The 23,636-nt window shown below is 29.0% G+C and overlaps 1 protein-coding gene across 1 annotated transcript in view; it reads left to right on the top strand.

Annotated features, from left to right (window-relative positions):
- The window catches only part of LOC111630015 (importin-5-like), a 101,005-nt gene that overhangs the window by 26,556 nt on the left and 50,813 nt on the right, over nt 1-23,636 (top strand). Inside the window, 8 exon segments of the mRNA XM_023374007.1 lie at nt 5,072-5,264; nt 6,089-6,191; nt 9,458-9,554; nt 10,259-10,363; nt 16,176-16,301; nt 21,611-21,734; nt 22,596-22,787; nt 22,902-23,026. Of these exon segments, the coding sequence (XP_023229775.1) occupies nt 5,072-5,264; nt 6,089-6,191; nt 9,458-9,554; nt 10,259-10,363; nt 16,176-16,301; nt 21,611-21,734; nt 22,596-22,787; nt 22,902-23,026 (1,065 nt within the window).

Here is a 23,636-nt window from a genome sequence, read left to right on the forward strand (position 1 = left end):
AAAAAAAAGTTACTCTTTTTGTTGAAAGATTGATTTTAAAATTGTGTGTTTCTAAGTCAAGAGTTTCTAAGTCTAGAAGTAAGTCTGTTGAAGATACGGTGTGTGTTGGAAGTAGTATTGGTCAAGAGTTCATTTTAAGCACAGTACAGTACTATTTGTTTATCAAAGAATAATTTTTGTTGATTTTATGTTACCTTGTATTTACTAGATTTACATACAAATAATAATGATAAATGATGATAAAATAAAAAGCTTGTGTTTTGTTTGTAAATTGCTTATTTTTTCATTACATTGAAATTGTGGATTCTATCAAACATTTTTCTACAGGATGTATGTACTGTATTTTTTTAATGTGGCAGTCTTTGAAGCATATCAACTGTGCAAAAAGAGGGCTAAATGTACTCAATGTTAACAGTAAATGCTGTTTTATTATGTCGATATTCCACACTAAAAAATGTGAGGGTCAGGGAATTTGGACAAAGTTGGTCAGGGAAAATCAGGGAAAGTCAGGGAATTCAAAACAAAAATTTGAGTAGGAACCCTGCATTTACTTTTTCTATGTTATAATCAGTTATTTCAATTTTTAGGTGATGTAGATTGATTTTTTTATTCCTATTTGCAAAGCAGAGGAATTTAGTTTTATTTTGTTAATTACCAACCCATTGTTTTTTATATAACTATTTAAAGTTTTTAAAATGTGACTTAAATTCTCCTGAAAAATTATAACATTCATATGAGAATAAGTTATCACTAGATCGTCAGTGTACATCAGTATATTCTCTTTTGGTATATTGTTAAACAAATCATTAATATATATATTGAAAAGCAATGGACTCAAGATGGAACCTTGAGGAATGCCCTTATTTGGTCTGAAAGAGCTAGAGATAATCTGTCCAATTTTTACAAAGTAAATTCTGTTTGACAAGTATGATTTTAACCAGCGTAGAGGAGTCCCTCTTAGACCAACAGTTTGTAATTTTTGATACAAAAGTTCATGATTTAAGATATCAAATGCCTTTGAAAGGTCCACAAAAACTGATATTTGCTATTTTTGATTTGTCAAGTTGTGACGTTATTGATTGTTTCAAATGCAACAAAGCATCTACCATCGAAAATCCTCATTTATAAGCATATTGGTTTCTGTGAGTAATCTGGAATTTGTCTATAAAAGTTGAAAATCTCCTGTAGAAAATCTCGAAAATTTTAGCCAACACTGATACTATTATTATGAGACGATAATTTTCAATCTCACTTTTTGATCCTTTATTTTTATATAATGGCAAAACTAAGTTTTGATTTAGTTTTTCCAGAAAGTAACTGTTTTCAAAAGATTTATTTATCAGATGCAATAATGGTTGAGCTATGATATCAGATATGTGTTTTAAGATTTCAATATTTAAGAAACTGATGTCTGGAGTTCTGTTTTTCAAACCCTGTATAGTATTATAGACTTCTAAGGCTATTGTTTTCCAAAAGGAAAGTATTAGAAATACTAACATTTGTTCTGTGTTGCTCCGAATTGATATTGCCGAAGACATCTGGAGCAAAGCTGTTCAAGGACCTGTATTGCTCGGCAAAAATGTCACTAAAAATGCATTCATCATTTATTATTTTCCCCTTGTAATTCAAATAATCTATTTTAACCTTATTCTTTGTCCTGGTTACCTGAAAGGGTAATGTCTTAATACTTTTCCAGAAGTCAGAAGGAGAAGTAACATTAGAAAACAGAAAACTTAGTAATAGTTTTTCTCTTCATTATGGATATTTTTTCTGATTTGTTTATTCAAGGTATGTATATCCTCTAAGTACTTGTTTCGTTCTTCGAAAGTCATCCAATTTTTATTTTTGACTGTTTTAAGTAAAGTTTTCTTTCATTTAATTAATGTGAGTGTGTGTGTTCAGATATAAAATTCTTTAAGAATTCTTTCCTACTAATTTTCTTTTTTTTTCACATATTCTTTAGTCGGAAGATATTTATCAATAAAAACGAGTAAGATGGTGTATAAATAGTCANTGGGCAAATCGAGTAGATAAACAAGTTGTTTAGACTGTTAAAAGAGAAATCGGTGTTCACACTGGGATATTTTAAGGAAAGTTTTTATCGTTTATTGTTTCTTGTGTTAATAATTTACAGCGAATTGATTAACATACGCCATTTTATAATGAAAGTTAGATGTACCCCTTCGATTTATGCTCGTACCCCTAGGGGTACATGTACCCCTGGTTGAGAACCACTGCTCTAAGTACTTGTTTCGTTCTTCGAAAGTCATCCAATTTTTATTTTTGACTGTTTTAAGTAAAGTTTTCTTTCATTTAATTAATGTGAGTGTGTGTGTTCAGATATAAAATTCTTTAAGAATTCTTTCCTACTAATTTTCTTTTTTTTTTTCACATATTCTTTAGTCGGAAGATATTTATCAATAAAAACGAGTAAGATGGTGTATAAATAGTCAGCTAATTGGTCAGTTGTCAAACTTGAAGTATAGTAATAATTCCAGGAAAAACAAAGCATAATGTAAACAGCAAATCAAGGAATTATTGATTTTATGGTAGATTGCTTTGTTCTTTATCCCCGTATTAAGGTCTTTTTCAGGGGTAAAGACGATGATAGGTAGATGGTCAGATATCAAATTTTGATGTATTAAAAATTCACATGCACTATTGTTTGTTAGACCAAAGTCTATCAAAGAGCGAGTATTTTTTCCGTATTTAGTAGGTTGATTCAAATCAGCCAGAATTGTTAAATTTTCAGCAAAGCAAAGATTTACCAGTCGGGAGGTGTTGGAGGAGTTATTTTTAAGTAAATTGATATTAAAATCCCCAATTATTTGTAATTTATATTTTCCATATTTGGTTGATTTATGTAATAGTATTTCATTTATAACATCCAGGAAAATTCCGTAGTTTGTAGATGGGAACAATAGACTATTACCAACATCAGATTACCTACAACTATTGTAATTACATCTATATAATTCCTTGTAAAAGTTAGGTTTGAAACAACTTCATAATGTTTATCATTAGGTTGTATATCATTATGTATATAAATTACTATGCCTCCATGCTGATTAGGTTTTCTTTCTATTTTTCTTGCTGATAGTCTTTTATATATGGTGGAGGATTTACATTATTTGTCCAAGTCTCGCAAAAAGCTAATACATCAAAGTTGCAGTTATATTCCTCTGTTGTTTTAAGTATTTCTAAATATTTGTTATGTGGGTAGCCTGAGGTAGGACGAGGTCGTACCTCTTTTTGATAGGCAACAGTTGGGTGACAACTGCCCACTGGTCAGTGGATGGCTTAGAAAATGCTTTTTCTATCCCGTAAAGTCGGGATTCTTTTGTCAGGTCGAGTGGAGGAGGTGAGAGGGGTCGTCGGTAAAGCATTAACGATACTCGAAATAAAGACGACTTTTAATAGACAAACAAACATTTATTTAGACAACATAATCCTAACATACAAAGACTACCTACTTGCGCGTTATTCGAAGGGACCGCGCCGAGAGAGAGTGTACATTAATGGGTATCATACCTCTACGAGGAGGGGATCGGACGATCGGACGTTTTCTAACCGGATCGGACAAGTTGTCTTGAGGAACGGACGGCGGTGATGAGGATCGGCACGGGTTTCCCCGATCATGAACAGTGATGACGGACCGTGTTCACGGACGGCGACGACGGACCTCTTTTTCTCGTCGTCACCCCTCTTTTATCCCTCGTCACGTTACTGGGTTTCACCAATCGGTGATTTTTAGGATAAGTTCCTCATGAATCATTTTTCGGTTTCCCGAGAGATAGGAAACGGCTCTGTGAGAAGGAAATGTGTATATCCTTTTTCGTAAAATTTCGAAAAATGAAGTTTTTCTTTGTTTAACTTTAATAAAGATATTTAATTTAATTTGAGCTTCTTTATTTAATTTTATTTTATTCGGTCCGATCCTCACAGTTATTTAAACCTTTTACGTTGCAATAAAGCACGAATATTTCCTTTTTGGAGAAGTTGTCTGTCTTTGTATGTGTTAATAATTCAATCATTCCGAAAAATTTTCTCTAAACTGTCCAATGTTGGTATTCGAGTTGTGGAAGAAGTATCCTTTTTTAAATACACATTTCCATTATTTGTCCAAGTGTTTAATATTTTTCCTTGTTTTTTTAGTGTTCTGGTTTTATAGAAAATATTTCTATAATATGGAGTAAGATGTTCATTTATATATATTCTATATTCCTCATTTATAATATGACACGCATTTGTAGTTATTTTTATCTTCTTCTTTTTAANTAAAACTTTCTAATTGATTTCATTTACTTAGGTATGCAATAGATTTTATTACATTTTAATTTATAAAATTTATTTAATTAGTATGTTTAAATTGCTGAAATAAAGAAAAGCAATCAAATACTGGCTATACTGTTAGATGTTTTAATGAACTATTTTAAATTGTGAATTTATTGAAAATAATGAGTTTGTATTTTGAGAAGTGATTCAGCAAATTTTAGATAGATATTTTTGAGATGATCTAGATCTCATTCTCAGATTAGCTTGTTTTTGAATTTAAGCTTAATCCACATGAATAACTTTGTATTGATGTTTAAGTTATACAGTAACAACAGGTGTCAAAAATAGCAGTTTTCTTCCAGCTATACAAATATTGTATTTTTATTTAGTTAAAGATAAATATTAATAAATTTGTCTGTTAATTGGAAAAGTTACATATACAGTATTTAAATTTATTATTAAAAAATTGAATTTGAAATTTTCAATAAATTAAAAAATCATCAGTGACTAAAGCTGAATATTTTGTTAGAAAAAGAGATAAATTCAAAGTATGCATCTATTTTAATTAATATGTAGTCAAAATAGAGTGAATTAATTGTATTGTAAACATTATAATTACAACCGATAAATTAATTACATTTTTTGTATATTTTATGTTTTCCTCTGTTTAACTGTAGTTAAAAAGAAAAGCTTGTTGAAAAACTACAAAAGTATTAAAAATATAAATGTGAAATTATTTGATGTAAACTTCAAATAGAATTAATGAAATTAAACATATTTTATCTTTACATTATAGGTGCGACAACTTGCTGCTGTTTTATTAAGAAGACTTATTTCAACAGATTTTGAAGAAATATCAACAGAGTTGAATGTAGAAGCATTCAATCAACTCAAATCTCAACTTTTAATTATAATTCAACAGGAAGGCAATCCTTTATTAAGGAAAAAAATATGTGATACTGTTGCTGAATTAGCAAGGAATCTTATTGGTAAGAATTGTTTTTCTAACATAAAACAGTATACATATTTCACAATACTAAACAATTAATTATAAAGTAATTTTGATTATATTCAACTTATGCTTCTTTAGTTGCTCCTGTTATAAAAACTAATCAAATTCAAATTTAAATGTTTGTGTTTGGAAGGTTTAAATATTCTTAAAATAAAAGATTTACAATATTATTCTTTTGTAATATTTTGGAAACATTACAGTTGAAGTAACATAATTTTATACATTTGATTATTTTAAGTGTGATTACATTGCATGCATTAGTTACCTTATAAAGTCTTTACCAAGAGTAAGATTCTTTGATTTATAGATATAAATAAAAGTATCACCACATTCCATCTTGGTATGTAAATAAATCTTGTCTGACCCTGATATGCCAAAAATAGTTCTTTTTGAAGCATTTACTTTTTTTTTTTTTTTCTGTAATAGGTTTAAGTTTCTTTCCATTACTCCAATAAAGTTTTCTATTCTTGTTTTTCTGCTGCCTGTCTCTATCATCACAGCACAATCTGTGCAGGGTAGGCAATGATATAACCTATAACTGAAAAAGAAGGTCATTACAAAATTTTAATAATCTGTATTTTATGCTACCAACAAAAGACTATGGAATGGGAGAAAAGCACAACTTCTTTTTCTTTGGTATTAAGATAGTTGCTATAAACAATTTTTGCTTAATTCTGCTTTGAAAAGATATTAACAGATATCTTTTCAGAGCACTTATTTAGTTTTTATATCTGTATTAACTAAAGCAGTATATAGCTTTAATTTAAATAAAATTTTTCATAATTTCAAAAATAATTTCAGATGATGATGGTAATAATCATTGGCCTGAATTTTTAAAATTTCTGTTTGATTGTGTAAGTTCAACTAACCATGTTCTCCGAGAATCGGCATTGCAAATGTTCACGTAAGTAAAACTTAAAACAACTAATTTTATTTTTTGTTGCTCACAGTTAGATTGAATAAACTGTAGCTAAACATTTAACTATAAAGTCATAATAAACCATTATGTTGGTTTCTTGATTTTTATTGATTTGTAAAGTAAAACACTAACTCCAGCAAAAATAAATAGGCAAAATCTCATTTTTTGGTAAAATTTTATAGCAGCTCATTTAATGAATTGGAATAAATTTACTTTTATGTTGGAATTTATATTTAAGTAAAACTTTCTAATTGATTTCATTTACTTAGGTATGCAATAGATTTTATTACATTTTAATTTATAAAATTTATTTAATTAGTATGTTTAAATTGCTGAAATAAAGAAAAGCAATCAAATACTGGCTATACTGTTAGATGTTTTAATGAACTATTTTAAATTGTGAATTTATTGAAAATAATGAGTTTGTATTTTGAGAAGTGATTCAGCAAATTTTAGATAGATATTTTTGAGATGATCTAGATCTCATTCTCAGATTAGCTTGTTTTTGAATTTAAGCTTACTGTTACGCTGATTTGACAGGACATCATGTATCCTATATTAATTATTTTTTGATATTATTAATATTTTAAAAAGAGTAATTTTAAAAAGTATAAGCTGCAATAAATTGAATATATTTGCACCAATTTGAATAACATGATTGTAATTTAATTCAACAAACAATATTAGCAAATAAACTTTCCAAGGAAAACTATCATGAACTAATATCAGAAATTTTGACTTCTGAAACTCTCTGAACATTTTTATGCAAATTATTAAACATAAAAAAAATAACATTTATGTAGAAAAAGCAATCAGATTATTATTGTTGTACTAGAAATTCCCACATCAAGCATGATGGAATACATTTTATGAGAAAGTAGAGATTGAAGAATTGAGAAGAGTAAGATTTCAAGAAGAAATTCAAGAAGAGTTGCTAATATTTCTACAAATTGAGGCCCTTGACAAAGTCATTCTTACTCAGTGATACTCAAATCATATTTTACGAACTTTTAGGGTCTTGGTTGTTCTTATTCTTTTAGGTCTAGAATTTAAAATATGTAATTACCAACGACCAGCAAGAAATTAGATTTAGCTAATCCCAAATAAACATTTTTGTTTGTTTTCAATGGTCATCCTCAGGTTTCAAAATAATGGAATGCTTGTTAAAAGAATGCAAATTTTTAAAATTTACAGGTCATGAAAATACGTGCATACTGAATGTTGCATTTAACGAGGATATTTAAACTAGATTACAAATTTAAAAATACTAGGTATACATAAAATATAAAATCCAAACTGAACTCAAGATCTATTGTACATCAAAGCACGCCCTTCATGTGGTTGCTAATGAGTCCATTTCTTTAATTTCTGCTGTCTCTCTCTTAAATGCTTTGAATATCTCCACTTGTTCCTGATATTTCAGGTTGGCTGATTATCGCAATCTTGTAGTAATTGGGCATTGTCAAATTTAACCTGGACATTGCTATCAACAGTGAAGGAAGCCAATGTGGTAGTGGATAGATCTTTCTGAATTGTGTATTTATGCTCTCTGACCCTCATTTTTACACTACATGCAGTAGCTCCAATATATTCATATGGACGGTTGACCCTATGATCATTTAAAGGGATAGTATAGACTCTTGGGATACCATTCCAGCCCAATTGGTCCTCATTATTTCTAATAATAGAAAAAATTGTAGGAGATCTCCTGTAAGCAATCCTGTTATTTGTAAAGTTGGTTATTTCCTTTTAGATGTTGGCCAGGACCTTATTATAAGTAACAGGTAAAAAGGACCTGTCTTTCGACTGTAATTTTTCTGTTGGATGCTTCTGGCGTACAATAATGGTATTGATAAGGGTGTGCTGGGTATCCATGCTGCCTGGCTATGCTTGAAATGTAATCCAGTTTTATTTTCCTATTTTCCACCATCAAACGATGGGTGTAAACCCTTCTTACAAGGGCCTTAAAAGCAGAGATCTTATAATTGAAAGGATCATGTGATTTTGCATAGATGAGGATGAGGTCTTACGGAACACCTTTGTTCTCTACAGGCTGTGTTGTAATGCGATGTCTATGTCAAGAAAGTGTACCTAGGTGCAGTTTTGTTGTTCTACTCGCAAAGAGAGGCCGTAAGCATTATCATTGAAAGCCTTGATGAATGCAGACAAATTTGGTTTTTTTCTTCCAAAAAAAATCGACATATCTTGTGTATAACATAATGCTACCATTAACACCAGGTAAGACATATTGCTCAAGGCACCTGACCACCAATTCACAAAGCATTCCTGAGATGGGACTACCCATGGGTACTACTACTCTTCCCTGGTGAAAAGTATCCCCCTTCAAATACAAAAAAGGCCGAGTAACATATAAGGTGTGCTAACTCCAAAATGTTGGAAATGTGTTTGGAAGAGTTGTTGATATTACGAATGAAAGTCCCACAATTCACGAAAACATTGTTCTATACAAATAGAAGGGAACATGGACTCAAAGTCACATACTGTGAAGTAGATGTCATCCAAGTTGCCAGGGCTGTCTAATTTGAGAATCAACTCCACTGGATTGGACACAGTGTACGGATATTCTTCCATATTGTTGTTTAGAAAAGAGTTGAGTATCTGCTCCAGAAAAATAGATGGAGATCTCGATTTGTTGATGACTGGGTACAGTTGTTTGTTGGTTTTATGGAACTTGACAAAAGCAAATAATCAAGGGAAAGTTGGAGCTGAGATTGTTGCCCTAGTTAATTTGATACTGTAGCTAAGGGGAATCAGCTATACATTTAACCATTGTTTATATTTTCTCCAAATAACCATTCATCATTGAATGGGCATCAACAGTTAGAATTGTTAACGCTCATTCAATAAAAAATGATGTTGAGAAATGTTATTTTTTTCCCTCTTTTTCTTTTATTTTTATGTTTCCTTTCTCTTTCATTTATCATTGCTGTTTTCTTTTTATATTGCAATATTTATATGTATATTTATTTTGAGAAGAACATGAAGTGTCTCAAGATCTGAGAAAGGTCTATCAAAACATTAATTTAATCTCAGGAAAAAAAAGAAGAGTAAAAATTGGGGCAATAAAGGATGAGAATGGAGAAATTTTAATGCAGAAGGAAAGGCAATTAGTAAGATGGAATGAATATTTGACAAAACTTTATAAAACAGAGGATAACATGGAATGTAAACTGGAAGAGGAATATGACGATGATGAAACCNATAATTTATTAAACCAAATAATTTTTCAGAATTGTACCAGGTATATTTGGCAACCAGCAAACTCGTTATTTGGAAGTTATCCATCAAATGTTAATACAGAGCTTACAAGAACCTTCAATACAACAAGTAAGTGATTATATAATAAATAATTACATATTTTTGTAATTATTTATTATATAGGCATTTTGATTTGTAATGCTTATTTTAAAAAGTTTCTTCAAAATATTTCATACTATTTTCAAAAATAAATGAGATCATTCAAAAATAAATGAGTACAATTTCTCAGAATTGTGTTTTGATGAAATATATAATGGATTTGGATATTTGAACTGATATTTTAAATGTCTTAAATATAATAGAAAATTTCAATATAATCAGTTATATTTTATTTTGTAATTTGTAATATTGTATATTAGTATTTATGTAAGTTAAGAAAGAGTATAATTGTTGTTGTTATCGAAACTGTGTTGTTAAAAGAGTATAATAAGATTGATCCTGCTGTATTAAAATTGATTTATGAATTTTAACCTGTTCATATGCATTTTTTTTTCTTGTTCAAATCTAACTATATTTTAAAATTTATGAAATTTATAAAATACCAAATGCTTTATCTATCAAAGTTCAGAATATGGGAATTAAATCTCCAATAATTAATACTGATTTTAACTAGTGATTTAAATTTTATTCTATATTTATTTGAGATAGTGAATACAGCAATTAATGTGTAAAAAATGGAAAGAATTTGCTAGCTAATAATTTTTAGGGTTATTTTCAGCAATTATTAAACTTAACTATAACATTTCAATTAACAGAATATTTTTTGTTTTTAGGTTAAAATTTCTGCTGTTAAGGCTACAACTGCTTTCCTTGTTGCTCATGAGAAAGAAAATAATATTCATAGACATTTTTCTGATTGCCTTCCACATTTATTGCAGGTAATTTTTCTTTTAATTTTGATTGCTACAGTAAATCTTCATTTATCTGACGATCTTAGGACCAGGGGCTTGATGAATAAATGAAAGACACTTGTGGCATGAAATAATGAGGAATAAACATATACTGCTGTTACTATTGTGCATCTTCATAGACAATTGACATACTTTAGTATCATGACTGTTAGCAGAGACTGAAAAAAATTGGAATGATGGATAAAAGAAGATTTTTTTTAGTATTTATTAAAGTTTTATCATTTTTATTGTCTATTCCAGAAATAATTGGATTCAGTTCTTTTCATATATTTATAACCTGAAATCACTTAATATTCAAATGTTTCTGAAGAATAATTGCTCATTAACAACTAACAAGTGAACATCACAAGTTGTTGCATGCTATTTTTAATAAAATGCTATTTAATGTATAGATCTTGGGGCCCTTTATAAGCAGGTAAAGTTGTCTGTGTGATTAGACAATCACAAGAACAACACTTAAAAAGAAATATATGTATACTTAATAAGTAGTTTGCCCAATGACCTTGACACCAACAGCAATTTGGCCTATGGTTTCTGACTTAGTTTTTGATCCTGGTTTTATAGAATTTTATTCTCTTCAGTTAAATTTAATTGAATAAGGTAGTTTTTATTTTTATTTTGCAGTTGTTAGAAATTTAATCTTTTGTCTCCAGTTAAAATTGAACAGGCTTTTTTTAATGTTTTGTGTTTGTTCTATATTTCTACATTTTAAATTGCTGATCAGAATCTGACTTGTTAGTTATTGAAAGTACTTGTGAAATTATAATTGTGATTGTACAGTTATAAAATTAAACAAAATTATTGTTAAAAGAAAATATAACATCCCTTTGCACCTATGATTGGAAGTAAATTAGTTGAAAGAATTTTCTAAAATTGATTGAACTAAATGAAGTTTTTAAATAAGAGACTACTATTGATACTGATAGAGAGCTGGGCAAAATAAGTGAAAAAGAAATAGATGTCAAACAGATGATAAGGGTTAAAACTATAGTCTACCAGAAAGGCTACCTGGAGCAAATATGAATATATATCTTTAGATATGAAATTATAATTCTGAACACTGCCAAAGAAAATCCAACACGGTCTTTTAAAATTTTTAAATTAAAATTTAAGAAGCACTTAAAATATAGATCAGATTTATCCAGATGGAGACAACCAATTGTACAAGGAAAATTTTTTTTTTGTACAAATGGAATGTGATTTGTTGTTAAATGTTTGATAGGTTTTGTGACGTAAAGAAACAGAACAAAAAGGTAATGAAATGCCTTTTTCAGTAGTGAACACTTGCCATAGCTATCCAGTATTTTCCTCCAAAAGTTCCAACTGTTGAAAAAGAAAGTACTTCAAAGCTGGATTTAATGAGCGGTTGTAAATTTTAAGCATGTAGTTCATGGCTTTAAAATTTTTTGAAGAAGCAGAATTTCACAGGAAAGGTGGCAAAATATGTTTCTAAAATAGAGTTTGTATTAATGAAAGAAATATTAGTGTTTGAAGAACTTTTCAAGAACAAAAAATATCAATAATTATCTACAATTTCAATCCCATCTTTGTTATAAACACAGATCAAACAGAATGTAAATATAGAATAGATGTAAAATTACATTTATACACATTGATGAAAATTGGTTTCATTGCTTATTGGCAATTTAAATAAAATATCACAATAATATACAGCTTTAAGTTATATAGTATAACAAAATTGGAGACTATACTACCTTGTGTTTTTCTTTGTATGTAAGAACCTGGAAACAAATTTAGAGCTGAAGTACAAGAAGCTATTAATAAACTGACTGAAGAATTTAACAAGCTCTAATAGTATGCTTTACAAAAGTGAATCAAATATTAATTTTGTTTAAAATAAATTTTATAAAATCTTGGAATCAAGTAGTTGTTCAGAAAAATTTTTCACTGATTATATACTAAGGGATGTGGTTTATAGATTCCATTCCAGAGGAACCATGTAGTTTTTACTATAGCTTAAATGACTGTAAATGGAAACATTCAGTTCCCTTTTGCTGATGAACATGGACATGTGCAATGAACAGATTGAATGGAACATAACAATTAGGTAACGAAAGTGAAGTCATTGTGTATGTGCGTGGACATGTGCAATAAATGGATTGAATGGAGCATGTGTGTGTACATCTGACAGACACACAAAAGTCCTAACATAAGCACTTCACCACTATAGTGGAGTGTGCTAAAAACAGTTATCATATGTTCAAAGTTAGGAAAATTAATCTCTCCTTTATATGGAGAATGTTTAGTTTTGAAACTGACAGTAAGAAATAAGAAATTTGTATTAAATGTTTAAATGTTGATTTGTGAGAAGACCAAAAAAATGTGTGTGTATATACTGTATTTTATGGACTATAAGACACTTTTTTCTTCGAAAAATTGCCTCCAAAATTCAGGTGTGTCTTATACTCGAAATTAATATAAAAATGTCCAGTATTTGATTTAAAATTCCCGCATCTTAAAAATGGCCATATATTTGATGTCGCGAGAAACCTATCTCTATCTGGCAACATTGAATTCAACTGGCAGCAGCAGTGCACCGATGCAATGAACATGAGTTGCGGGGTGTCGGGATAGAATTGTCTGGACATATGATTCTCGTACTTTTTCTCTTTTCAAACGAGCAACAGATGTCGCCATAGAAACTCAGATCAAGAGATGACCGGTGGTTCTGAATCCACGACCGCGGATTGGCCAGTGATTATCGTGCGACCATCATACGATCAGTGGACGTCTCATAGCGCTACTAAGCATTGATTAGTGGATCAGTGTTTGCTTCAATCTGTATAAAAGGATTGAATTTAGTTGTTAAAATTTTTTTTTTTTTTAAAAATTGCTTAAAAATTAAGGTGCATCTTATAGTCCGTAAAATACGGTATATGAGTGTGTGATATATGATGAAATATTTTGAGATGAGGGTAATCAACCAACTTGCAGTTTAAAATTATACCTCCAGAATGAATGTACTTCAATCTGTCAACCTTGTAATGTGTATGTTTATTACCAAGTTAAAAATGAATTTGATAATACAAAATTTTCATGACAATTATAAAAGAGTCAACAATTGAGTCATTGAAATGATGTGATTTGTACTCATTCACTGATTTATCAACTTTTCTCCTCCAAATTCAATAAGATGATAAAATATGCATAGTTTGCTTTAAAAATATCAAAGGAGAGAAAGATGTTTAGAAATGTAAAAGAAGTTTGCTTTCCATTTGACTGGAAAATTGTGCAATTTTAGCAAAAGTGGTTTATTCAATGCTCATTATATAATATGCTATATTTTCAGTGCTTTCACAACTGTTATCATTCAAAGAGAATTCTGTCAGCAATTTGTAGATTTTATATTTAGAAAGTAAATATCTTATTTGTGTTTTTATTTTTTACATTCACTTAAAAGAAATTCACAGTTTTTATGTGTATTGTTATTTATCTCATTTGTCATTTTAAGTAATAATAAATAATAAATCATTTATGTTTAATGCTTATTGTAAGCAAAGTGAATTATTGAATTACTAATAAAAATTATTTTGAAAGGGTAACATTTATTTTACATATATGATTATAAAAAGTTACAAAACTTGGGAATAAAAAGTTGGCTTCCTGAAGCAATGATTTATTTACTTATATAACAACTGCATGAAGGAAGAGTATGATGTTTTCTTATTTTTAGATGATGTAACAAAAGTAAGAAAAATTTATACTCTTAAGGAAATTGATAACTCTTGGAAACAGCCATATTGCACTGATGAGAAAACACAATGCACTTATAAGATATTTTAATAGTACTGATACTGGAAGCAACTGATTTTTTTTTAAATGCTGTGCACTGAAATCAGTTCTTTTATTAAATGATCCATACATGCACTGATGCACTTAATTCATTTACTGAACTTGTCTCTTATTTTCTTTCAAGTTTTCTTTTTTGTATTGTCTATTCATGCAAATGACTTTACTGCTTATAAAGGTATCCAAGATATACACAATATGTAACATTTTAGTAACATATAGGCCTTCCCTTTTATTAAATTATTCTTGCATTAGTATTTATTCTGTAATTCTTTTTCTATTTCTGAAGCATTATTGCCATTGTCAGTTGCTTTTGAAATTAATTTATTTCTGCAAAGTGAAGATTTTATTTACATTTATGCATAAAATTTTATATAAGTAAATGTAAATAAAGTTTCCAGTTTGCAGAAATTATTATATGTTTGTAATTATATACATATGTAGATAATTTTATATTTTTAATTTCTTAAATCATTTTCTATATTTTTTAAATATATTTCATACATTTATTTAGGAAACTTATATGATATATTACAGTCACTTACATATGTATTTTGAAATTTTCTTTGCTTTTGTAACTTTTAATATGAATAGATAAATCTGTGTACAGTTTTAATTAAACATGCTATATACATTGTTATACTTGGAGCCCAATTCTTATTTTCAACATCATTCATGATTCTCTTTAAATGTCCTTGCAATTATAATAATTTGTAAACAATATTAACTTATTATGTTATTTATATGTATTGTACTTATTCTATATATAAAAAATTATTAAAAAATAATTGATGATAAGGCAAAAGAAAACATAATTTAAATAATGCGAGTAAATTAATAGTTATAAACTTATTTAGATATAGACAGATGATGACTGAAATCACTCATTTGTATAATATTATGCTCTGTAGGTATTATGCATTAAACTTTAATTCACTTATAATATATTGTTTATCTTCTGTTAGTCAATTTATTGAATAAAGAGTTATATCTAATAAATTATAATAATTTAGTGTTTATTTATAATTGTGAGGGGCTAGCCGGGGATATGGAGTTGATAAAACTCATGTACTGCTTAATTGGCTATTAGTCTATGAGACTAACCCACAGAGTCAAAGGATGGCTTCCTTAGACTTAGAAATAAAACAAAGGTTCATATGAAACTCCTGAAAGTTGTTTTTCCTGACACCAGCCTAGTTATAGCGTTAGGCATGCTAGTAACCCTTTTTATAGGAATATCGAGTGGGAAGGTCGCGAGTAAGTGGAGTGGACGTAGACCTGGGATTTAGTCATTAAGGAGACCATGTTAAAACAATAACAAAACATTTAATGAAACCAAAATAATAACAAAAGATTACAAATTAAAGCTCCTAACTCGCGAGAGAGAGAGAGTTTACATACACACCAAATTATACTGCCTCGAACTTAAGTAATGTTCATAATTGTGTCTTCTATATTGTGGATCTTCGATTTTATGGGAAGGCAATTCTTAGTACTATACGGAGATCGACGCTTATATGACCAGTACTTATCTTCAGGGAACTCCGCAAATATTATGTGGTACTTCCCACATTGCAGAACTGCGCATAGTTTGTATGGTAATCTTCTTTTGATGGACTACCTCGAGTGGCGGAAAAATGTCCCTATTTATAGGAATCTTTCCAGACGGCCTGCACCATGTGCAAAACTGATTCATCATGCAAGTCAGCCATTTAAAGGAAGTTCAACTTCCCTTCTTTCCTCAGAAATGAAAGAATGTACACCCTTTCTTTGTTTAAAATGTTCTCCTCAATATAAAATATTTGAATATTTTATAATAATTAACAAAACAATTCTGCAGATCTCACATAATTAGTTCTTAGAAAGCATATCTAACATTTTAAAAAATTACATAAGATAATATTCATTATAACTGTTTCTTTACTTTTGTAATAAATTTTTAGTAAGATTGTAAATATTTACATTATAGGTATTATCACAAACTTTTGAACAACAAGATGATGACAGCATACTTAAGTGCTTTGTTGATCTTGCAGAATCTTGTCCTAGATATCTGCGAAGTCAGCTTGATTCATTATTACAACTATGTATAAAAGTAAGTGAAATTGAAAAATTTTTATTTATTATTAAATTCATACAATTTTGAAAAACAGAAAGTATATTGTTTCAATAAATAGCAGAAATTTAAAAAGTTTTTAAGTATTTTATATTCAGGGTGAGTAAAAAATTCCTTTCAATCTCTTTTATTCCAAAAGTATTTAAGATATATTAACTTTTTTAATGTAGTTACATAGCAGGGTTCACACTGCATAGCTCCAAAATTGCCACTTGGCAATGTTTTTATTAAAGTGTCAATAAAATTATAATACTGGCGATAGCAAGTGATGATAAATTTCTAGTCCACTTATTTTGACATTCAGCATGAAACTGAATTACAATGCACACTTCAGGAAAAACAACAGGAAGTCAAGCTTCCATGTGGAGGGAGTCATGTACATAACACATCCAGTGATTTCATGATGTCAGGTGGAAAGTTCAGGCAGAAAAGTAGGAAGTGACATTGAGAACCGAAGACAGTTTTGTGCAATGGTGCCAGATTGGGGGAGTTTTATTAACTGACGGAAAATTTGGGGAATTCTTTGGGGTGACTTTTTCAGTTGACTAAAACAAAAATTTTGACATGACAGAACATGTGAAATTCTGTTTAAACATTGTAATCAAATTTGTTATTCAGAATTATTCATTAAAAAATTATTCAAAAATGATTCATATTGCTAACAAGGAGAGGACCAGACATTCAGGTTATCGATTCAAACAAATCTTGGTGAACATGTAGTCTTAAACACAAACAGGTCTTTGTCCAAATAATAAGACCCACTTCTCAAGCATTTCCAAAAACTGGGCATCTGAAAATTGAGTGTTTAGCTTATAAGTCTTTGAAACTTTCACAACTCTGAGCGGCGATAGCCATAAGTAATAATGTTTATTATTATCAAAGACTTTGTGGAGGTTTCTATTTGTAGAAAGCCACAAGTGTTGTAGCATTGATTGGTTGTAGCTGGTGTGCAAGAGAAAAATATCAGAATGTATGGACTGGCTTTTAATGCTGCAAGTTTGGTGTTCGTCAATGATTAGAGGAATGCAAGTCTGCAATCTGGCAGCTAAGACTTTAGTGAGGATCTTGTAATCAATATTAAGTAGTGAGATGGGTCTCCAGTTTGTAATTTTTGCTTGTTCTTTCTTCTTATTGGTTTTAGGAATAAGAGTAATTGTTCCTTATTTAAAGCCATTGGTCAGTTTGTTGGTTTTTAATGCTTGTTGATCATCTTACTACATTGTTGTCCTATCAGAGAAAAAAATTGTTTATAAAATTCTACAGGTAGCCCGTCCAGTCTTGGTGATTTCTTATTTGGCATGCTCTTCAGTGCTACTATGCATTCTGGATAGGTGATGTTTCTGTTTAATTCAGTTCCTGTTTGTCATTTAGTTTTGGTATTTGGAACAGAAATACCTGTGCCTTTTCTTTGTAAAAGTTTTTTTTTTTTCAAATGTTTTTGAATAATATTGGTTAATAAATTTTTTTTTCTTCCTTGTCTGTTATAATTTCATTATTGTCATTTATTATTGCATTGATCTTTTTAGACTGAATGTGTTTCTGTTCCATTTGGTAAAATTTCCTCGATGGATGAGTTTTTTTGCTTACATAGTTTTGCATGGATTAAATAAACACTCTACATATGTGTTTCTCATGATAAATTTTGAGCTTGGCTTTTGTTTTTGCTATGGCTGTTTGATGTTTACCTGGATCTAAGGTTTTGTCATTATATTCCTGCTTTAACCCATGTATCCTATCATTGGTTTTAGGTTTTGAGTAAATTTAATTTTTTTTCTCTTGACAATATTCTCCGAAGACATCCATTTTATTATTTTTTTAAGTTTACATTTTCTTTGTTTTCAGAGTTTGTTATAGGGAGATTTATGTGCCTTTTGTCTGTGTGCAATTCATTCTGCTTATTTCCTTCACTTTTCCATAGGGTATTTCCAGTTTCCTGTTGTTTTCAGCATGGCATGGATTATAATGTTGACAATTCATTTTCTATTCCTATTTTTATTTTACTGTTTTCAGGTTCCTGTAAAATGTCCTTGGTGTCCATTGTGTCCGTCCATAAGTTCTTTGTTAGTGTAGACACACAACTGTTTTTCAAACAATTCTCAGGAGAATGCCCATAATTATGGCAATTGTTACATTTTGTTGCAGTACGTTCATGCTATAAATGTCCAAAAGTTTTACACTTGTATCATATTTGATGTCAGCCTGAAATAAATATAAAGAAATAAAAATTTTATTTAACAATGTAAAAAAGTTAAATCTACAGACTTGTTTTCGCTAAACAGGAAATGATGTCACAATTTTAATCTCTTGTTGTTTAAGCTTTAACCTATTCAATGTTGAAATTTTTCTCTGTTGCCTGTAACGCCATGTTGAATTTTCGTCGATGTTAAGCCTAACAAAATTTTTTTTTTTAAATAATAATCATGTTTACTGTGTCGTTAACTCCTTTAGTTTCCACCAATTTTTAATATTTATGTAATTAAACATAAAAAATACTTAAAACTGAAAAAAACGAAAGAAATGTGTTAATTTTGAAGAAAAAGCTTCAAACTTTATTTTCCATTGTCTCGCCTTTCTGCGAAATTTGACACCGATGAGTCATTGTGTTTACAGCTAGATAACCTTGAGAACAACTGGTATTGGATTTCCCGGGACATTCTCTGACGTCTCAGGAGGAGAAGGGTTTAAAGTAGGGTGAATACTAGCTGGCTGTATATTTTTAAATATTTTTCAAAAATTACGTTTTTTATTGCAATTTCCGACCCCCTGACTTAATTAAACTTATGTATAATAAAATCTATTAGTTAAAAAAATTAAAAAACTATCGGAGGTCATTTTTGACATCAGAAACTAGCTTTAAATAACTTTACCGAAGTCAAATCTGTGCACTACAACTTTAGAACGATGAATGAAATTTGATATCAAACTCCCATTAAAAAACTATTAAAAAGCAATTAAGCGTGAAGCATGCGTCATTAAAGGTAAATTAAAATTGCGATAAAAAAGTTTTGAAAAAAATGGTGCACACACGGTAAGTAATCCTACAATTTTTTGTTTATAGCATAGTTTATATGGATTATTTCCAAAAAATTATACGTATTTTGAAAATGTTGAGTCGAATAAGTCTAGAATCGATTAATTTTATGGAAGAAAACCTTTCAAACAGCCTTAGTCCCTAAACTGCATACTGCCGGGCTGTGATTGGCTCATGTATTCAAGGACTCTTAGAACATCAATTTCAATTTCATAAAGAACGGAACATATCTACCGTGTTATAGGGGGGGTCGACTATATTTCATAAAAAACACAAACCTTTGAACCTTATAAATGTATAATGCATTTATAAGGTTCAGAGGTTTGTATTTTTAGCTAACAAAGAAAAATTTCATGCTGTTGTGTAGTGACACTTTTTGCCAGTTTTGGTTTTAGTAACAGTAAAATCAGTTGTGAAAATTTTTGTATTTTTTCTGTTTAATCTATAGTTTTAATGTTTTGTGCATTGCAACAAATTCACAATAAAAAGAGTTTTATCTTTAGAGATTTTATAATTTTTTTGCTTTGGCTGTTTCTCTCTCTCTCTATAATACACAACTTTATTGTTTGACTTGACTTCTGGAATTTTACTTCACTACCTAATGCTTGCTGAGAAAATTTTTTTATTAAACAAATGTTTTCGTTTTTAAATTTGATAATAAATCATTACAAAAATGGAATATTCAGATATTTGAATTTACATTTAAACTTAAAATTCCAATTACAGATTTAAACTTGAACAAATAAAATAAATGTATAATGAAAAAATACAATTAACAAAAATAAAATTAAGGAATAAATAAAAAATATTAGATAAAACTTCTAAGGAAATATAACATAAAAATAAAAGCAAAACCAAAAGTTGATTGTAAGATCATATATGACTTAAGGGTTTTTTGCCCTAATTTCTTTTCTGTTATATAATTCCATACATGAGGACAATATGCTTGTATCTCTGGTATTCAGACATTGATGATTAATTTTTCTCTTGTCATGGAAAAATAGAAATACAGTAGAGCATCGATTATCCGACTCAATTGGGGACTCAGCTTGGTCGGATAACCGAAAAGAAGGAAAAAAATACATTATTAGTATAGTATATTAGTATATCCCATGTAATTAGTATATTAGTATATCGCTATTAACCAACTTTGCGTTGAATTTTCATCTATATTAAGCCTAGCAATTTTTTTTTTAATAATAATCGTCTCTATTGTATTGTTAAAAATTATTTTAAAATTATTTTATTGCTCACAAAACAAACAAACAACCACTCATAATTACAAAATTAAGTCTCGTTTAAATACTGGCCNTACCAAGGAGACTACTTTGAAGGGGATTAGGGTTTTGTACCTCAAAATCAATAAATATATTTTTGCCGACCAAAGGTCCGATACTTTTTGAACAGCCCTCGTATAGCCTGTTTATTTATGCTGAAATTTGTCAGGAAGTTCTTGAAGACTTGGAAAGACTTGATGGCCTCATTAAATTCATCATTACACTTCAGAATGTTCACTAGGTGGCTTCTCAATTCTATCAGTATGTTGACACTCTTTGTAAGTTCTTCATCTGTACTGTTCACATCCCAGATGTAACAAGTGCATCATCAAACTCTACATATTTCTGGAAACATCAAATTATTAATTAAATGTTGAAAAATGGGAAATTTACAATAGATTAGAAAAAAATCTGTTATTTTGAATTACATTTTGCTAAAAAGACATAAAATTACATTGATTTGGCAAGCATGGGTGAAAAATCTGTTATTCTGAGAAATCCAATGTATCATGATTTGTTAAATCACGAAACAATGGATTACTCAGAATAACAGATGAATGTTAAAATGAGATTCTGCTGTATTTGAATCCAGAAAATGGATTTAGGTTAATTAAATGACACTCTCTAAATTTGTCATTCAAACATATATGTTATCTCTGCTTATCAAAAAGTTACAATATAGCTGATCTTGAAAATGAGTTTCAAGGTCAACAAAAAGATCCCATCCAATTCTATATGCATGATTTCCTATGTAACTACATGAATAAAATTAATATATCTTTGATACTTTTGGAATGAAAAAAGTACAAGGGACTTTTGACTTACTTTGAATACAGGTGTGTATATACACATTTATAACATTATTACTATATTTTTCAAAGATATACTTTTCCAATATATTTAAATTAATTATTTTATAGATTTAAATAGATTATTTTATAGAACATTGAACAATAATAATTTTATTGTTGGTTTTAAAGGTTGTATCTGAATCAAGTATGCAAGATACATTCCGACATTTAGCTCTTGAAATAGTTGTAACTTTATCAGAAACGTCACCTGGAATGATACGTAAACTTGGTAGCAAACATATTTCACAGTTAGGTAAGAAAAGTATATATTTCTATTTACACACAAGATTTACAAACTATTTTATTCACATATCATATTCCTTGATAAAACTGAAAAACCATTATAGATTTATTATAAATAACATCTTGTATACCGGTGANATAATTTTTTTTATGAATATATATATATATATATATAAATGGACATGTATGTCCCTATATTTCACTTTTTAGCCAAAACTATACATCGCACGTGAATGGTGTTTGTATGTGGTAGTAGCCCCAAGTCTCCATTCGTGCACTGTGGTGGTTGCGTCTCGATAGCTATAAGAGTGCGGGAGATATGGGCTTGAAAGTGGAAGATTTTCTATTTCAATTTAAAAAATTTTTGAATTTGAATTTGTATTCGAATTGGTTCGATTATAAAACGATTGTAAACGTTCCAGAAAATTGATCAAATTGAAAATAGTTCATTTGACTGGGTGTAAAAATTCTATAATTAGTCTGGAAACGGGGGACCTAATTCTTGCATTCTGTGAAAACGGGTAAGATTGGCTATAATGTAATTACTTTAATCTTCACTATTGTTACTTTTTGCCCACAAATAAAAACCCAGCAAAGCGGGTCCTTGCAGCTAGATTCTAGATTACTTAGAAAAACAGTCTTTTATATATATAAAAAAAACTATATTACATACAAATGTACGAACAAATAAAAACCCAGCGAAGCGGGTCCTTGCTGCTAGTATATATATAAAAGATATCATTACTGTAAGGGTAAGGATTCAATATCTTAATAATAATATTAAGGTTTTATATATATATATTAAAACAAGTTTTAAGAATAGTTTATTAACATTTTTACTTAAACTATTTTAATAATAATTTATAGAAAGTTAGATTAATAATTTTTTGTTTTTTAAATAGATAATACAGTAAAACTAAGGTAATATCTAATTGAATTATTTTATATTTAAACAGAAATTCTGCAGTTGGTGAATCTTCCCTTGATAGGCTTGCATGTTCTCTTGGTGGGAAGTCCATTTTGCCTTTAGTAATAAATTATTTACCACAAATGTTGTCTAGTCGTAAGTATTATATTATAAAGCAAAAAGTGATGTGTTTGTTTGTATGTATGTATGTATATATATACAGTATGTATTATTAATTGCATTTAATATGTTTATGTTAAAAATTTACAGCTGATTGGAAGCATCGTCATGCAGGATTAATGGCTGTATCTGCAGTTGGAGAAGGTTGCCATAAGCAGATGGAAGTTTTATTAGGACAAGTAGTAGATACAGTGCTACCATATTTACAAGATTCAGTATGTTTTCGTTTTTAATTTTATGATAAATAAAAGTGTTTGAATTGCATATGAATGATAATTACATATTTAAAAATTTCTTATAAATAATCAATTAATTAAAGCTGATACTGTACAAATAATGATATAATAATAAGATCAAATTTTGTTTTCTTTTATTTATTTTGTAATATCTGTTTTTGTTTTTTTTTGCAATCATATAAGAGTTTTTCAAGGAATAATTGATAATATTATTATACATGAAAAGTTTTGTATTAGTGAAGATTATGAGAACAAGCTAAAAATGGCTATGTAAAAACTGACAATTGCAATTAAATTATTCTATTTGAGAAAAGAAGGAATATCTATTGAAAACAATTGCATCTTGAAACAAGAGATTTTTAAACCTCTCCTATTTTGTATCATTACTAGTATTCTTGTGATAGTTTTTTTTCTGTCACTAGTAAAGCATGTTAGTTTTTGCCATATATATAATATATATATATATATGGCAAAAACTAACATGATATAACAAATATAGAGGTTCCACTGTATATATATATATATATATATATATATATACACAGTGGAACCTCTACATTTGTAATATTCAATTTTCGTCATATTTTGA

This window comes from Centruroides sculpturatus, unplaced genomic scaffold (genome assembly GCF_000671375.1).
Source record: "Centruroides sculpturatus isolate CEXI.00-Female unplaced genomic scaffold, Cexi_2.0 scaffold415, whole genome shotgun sequence".
Taxonomy (NCBI): domain Eukaryota; kingdom Metazoa; phylum Arthropoda; class Arachnida; order Scorpiones; family Buthidae; genus Centruroides; species Centruroides sculpturatus.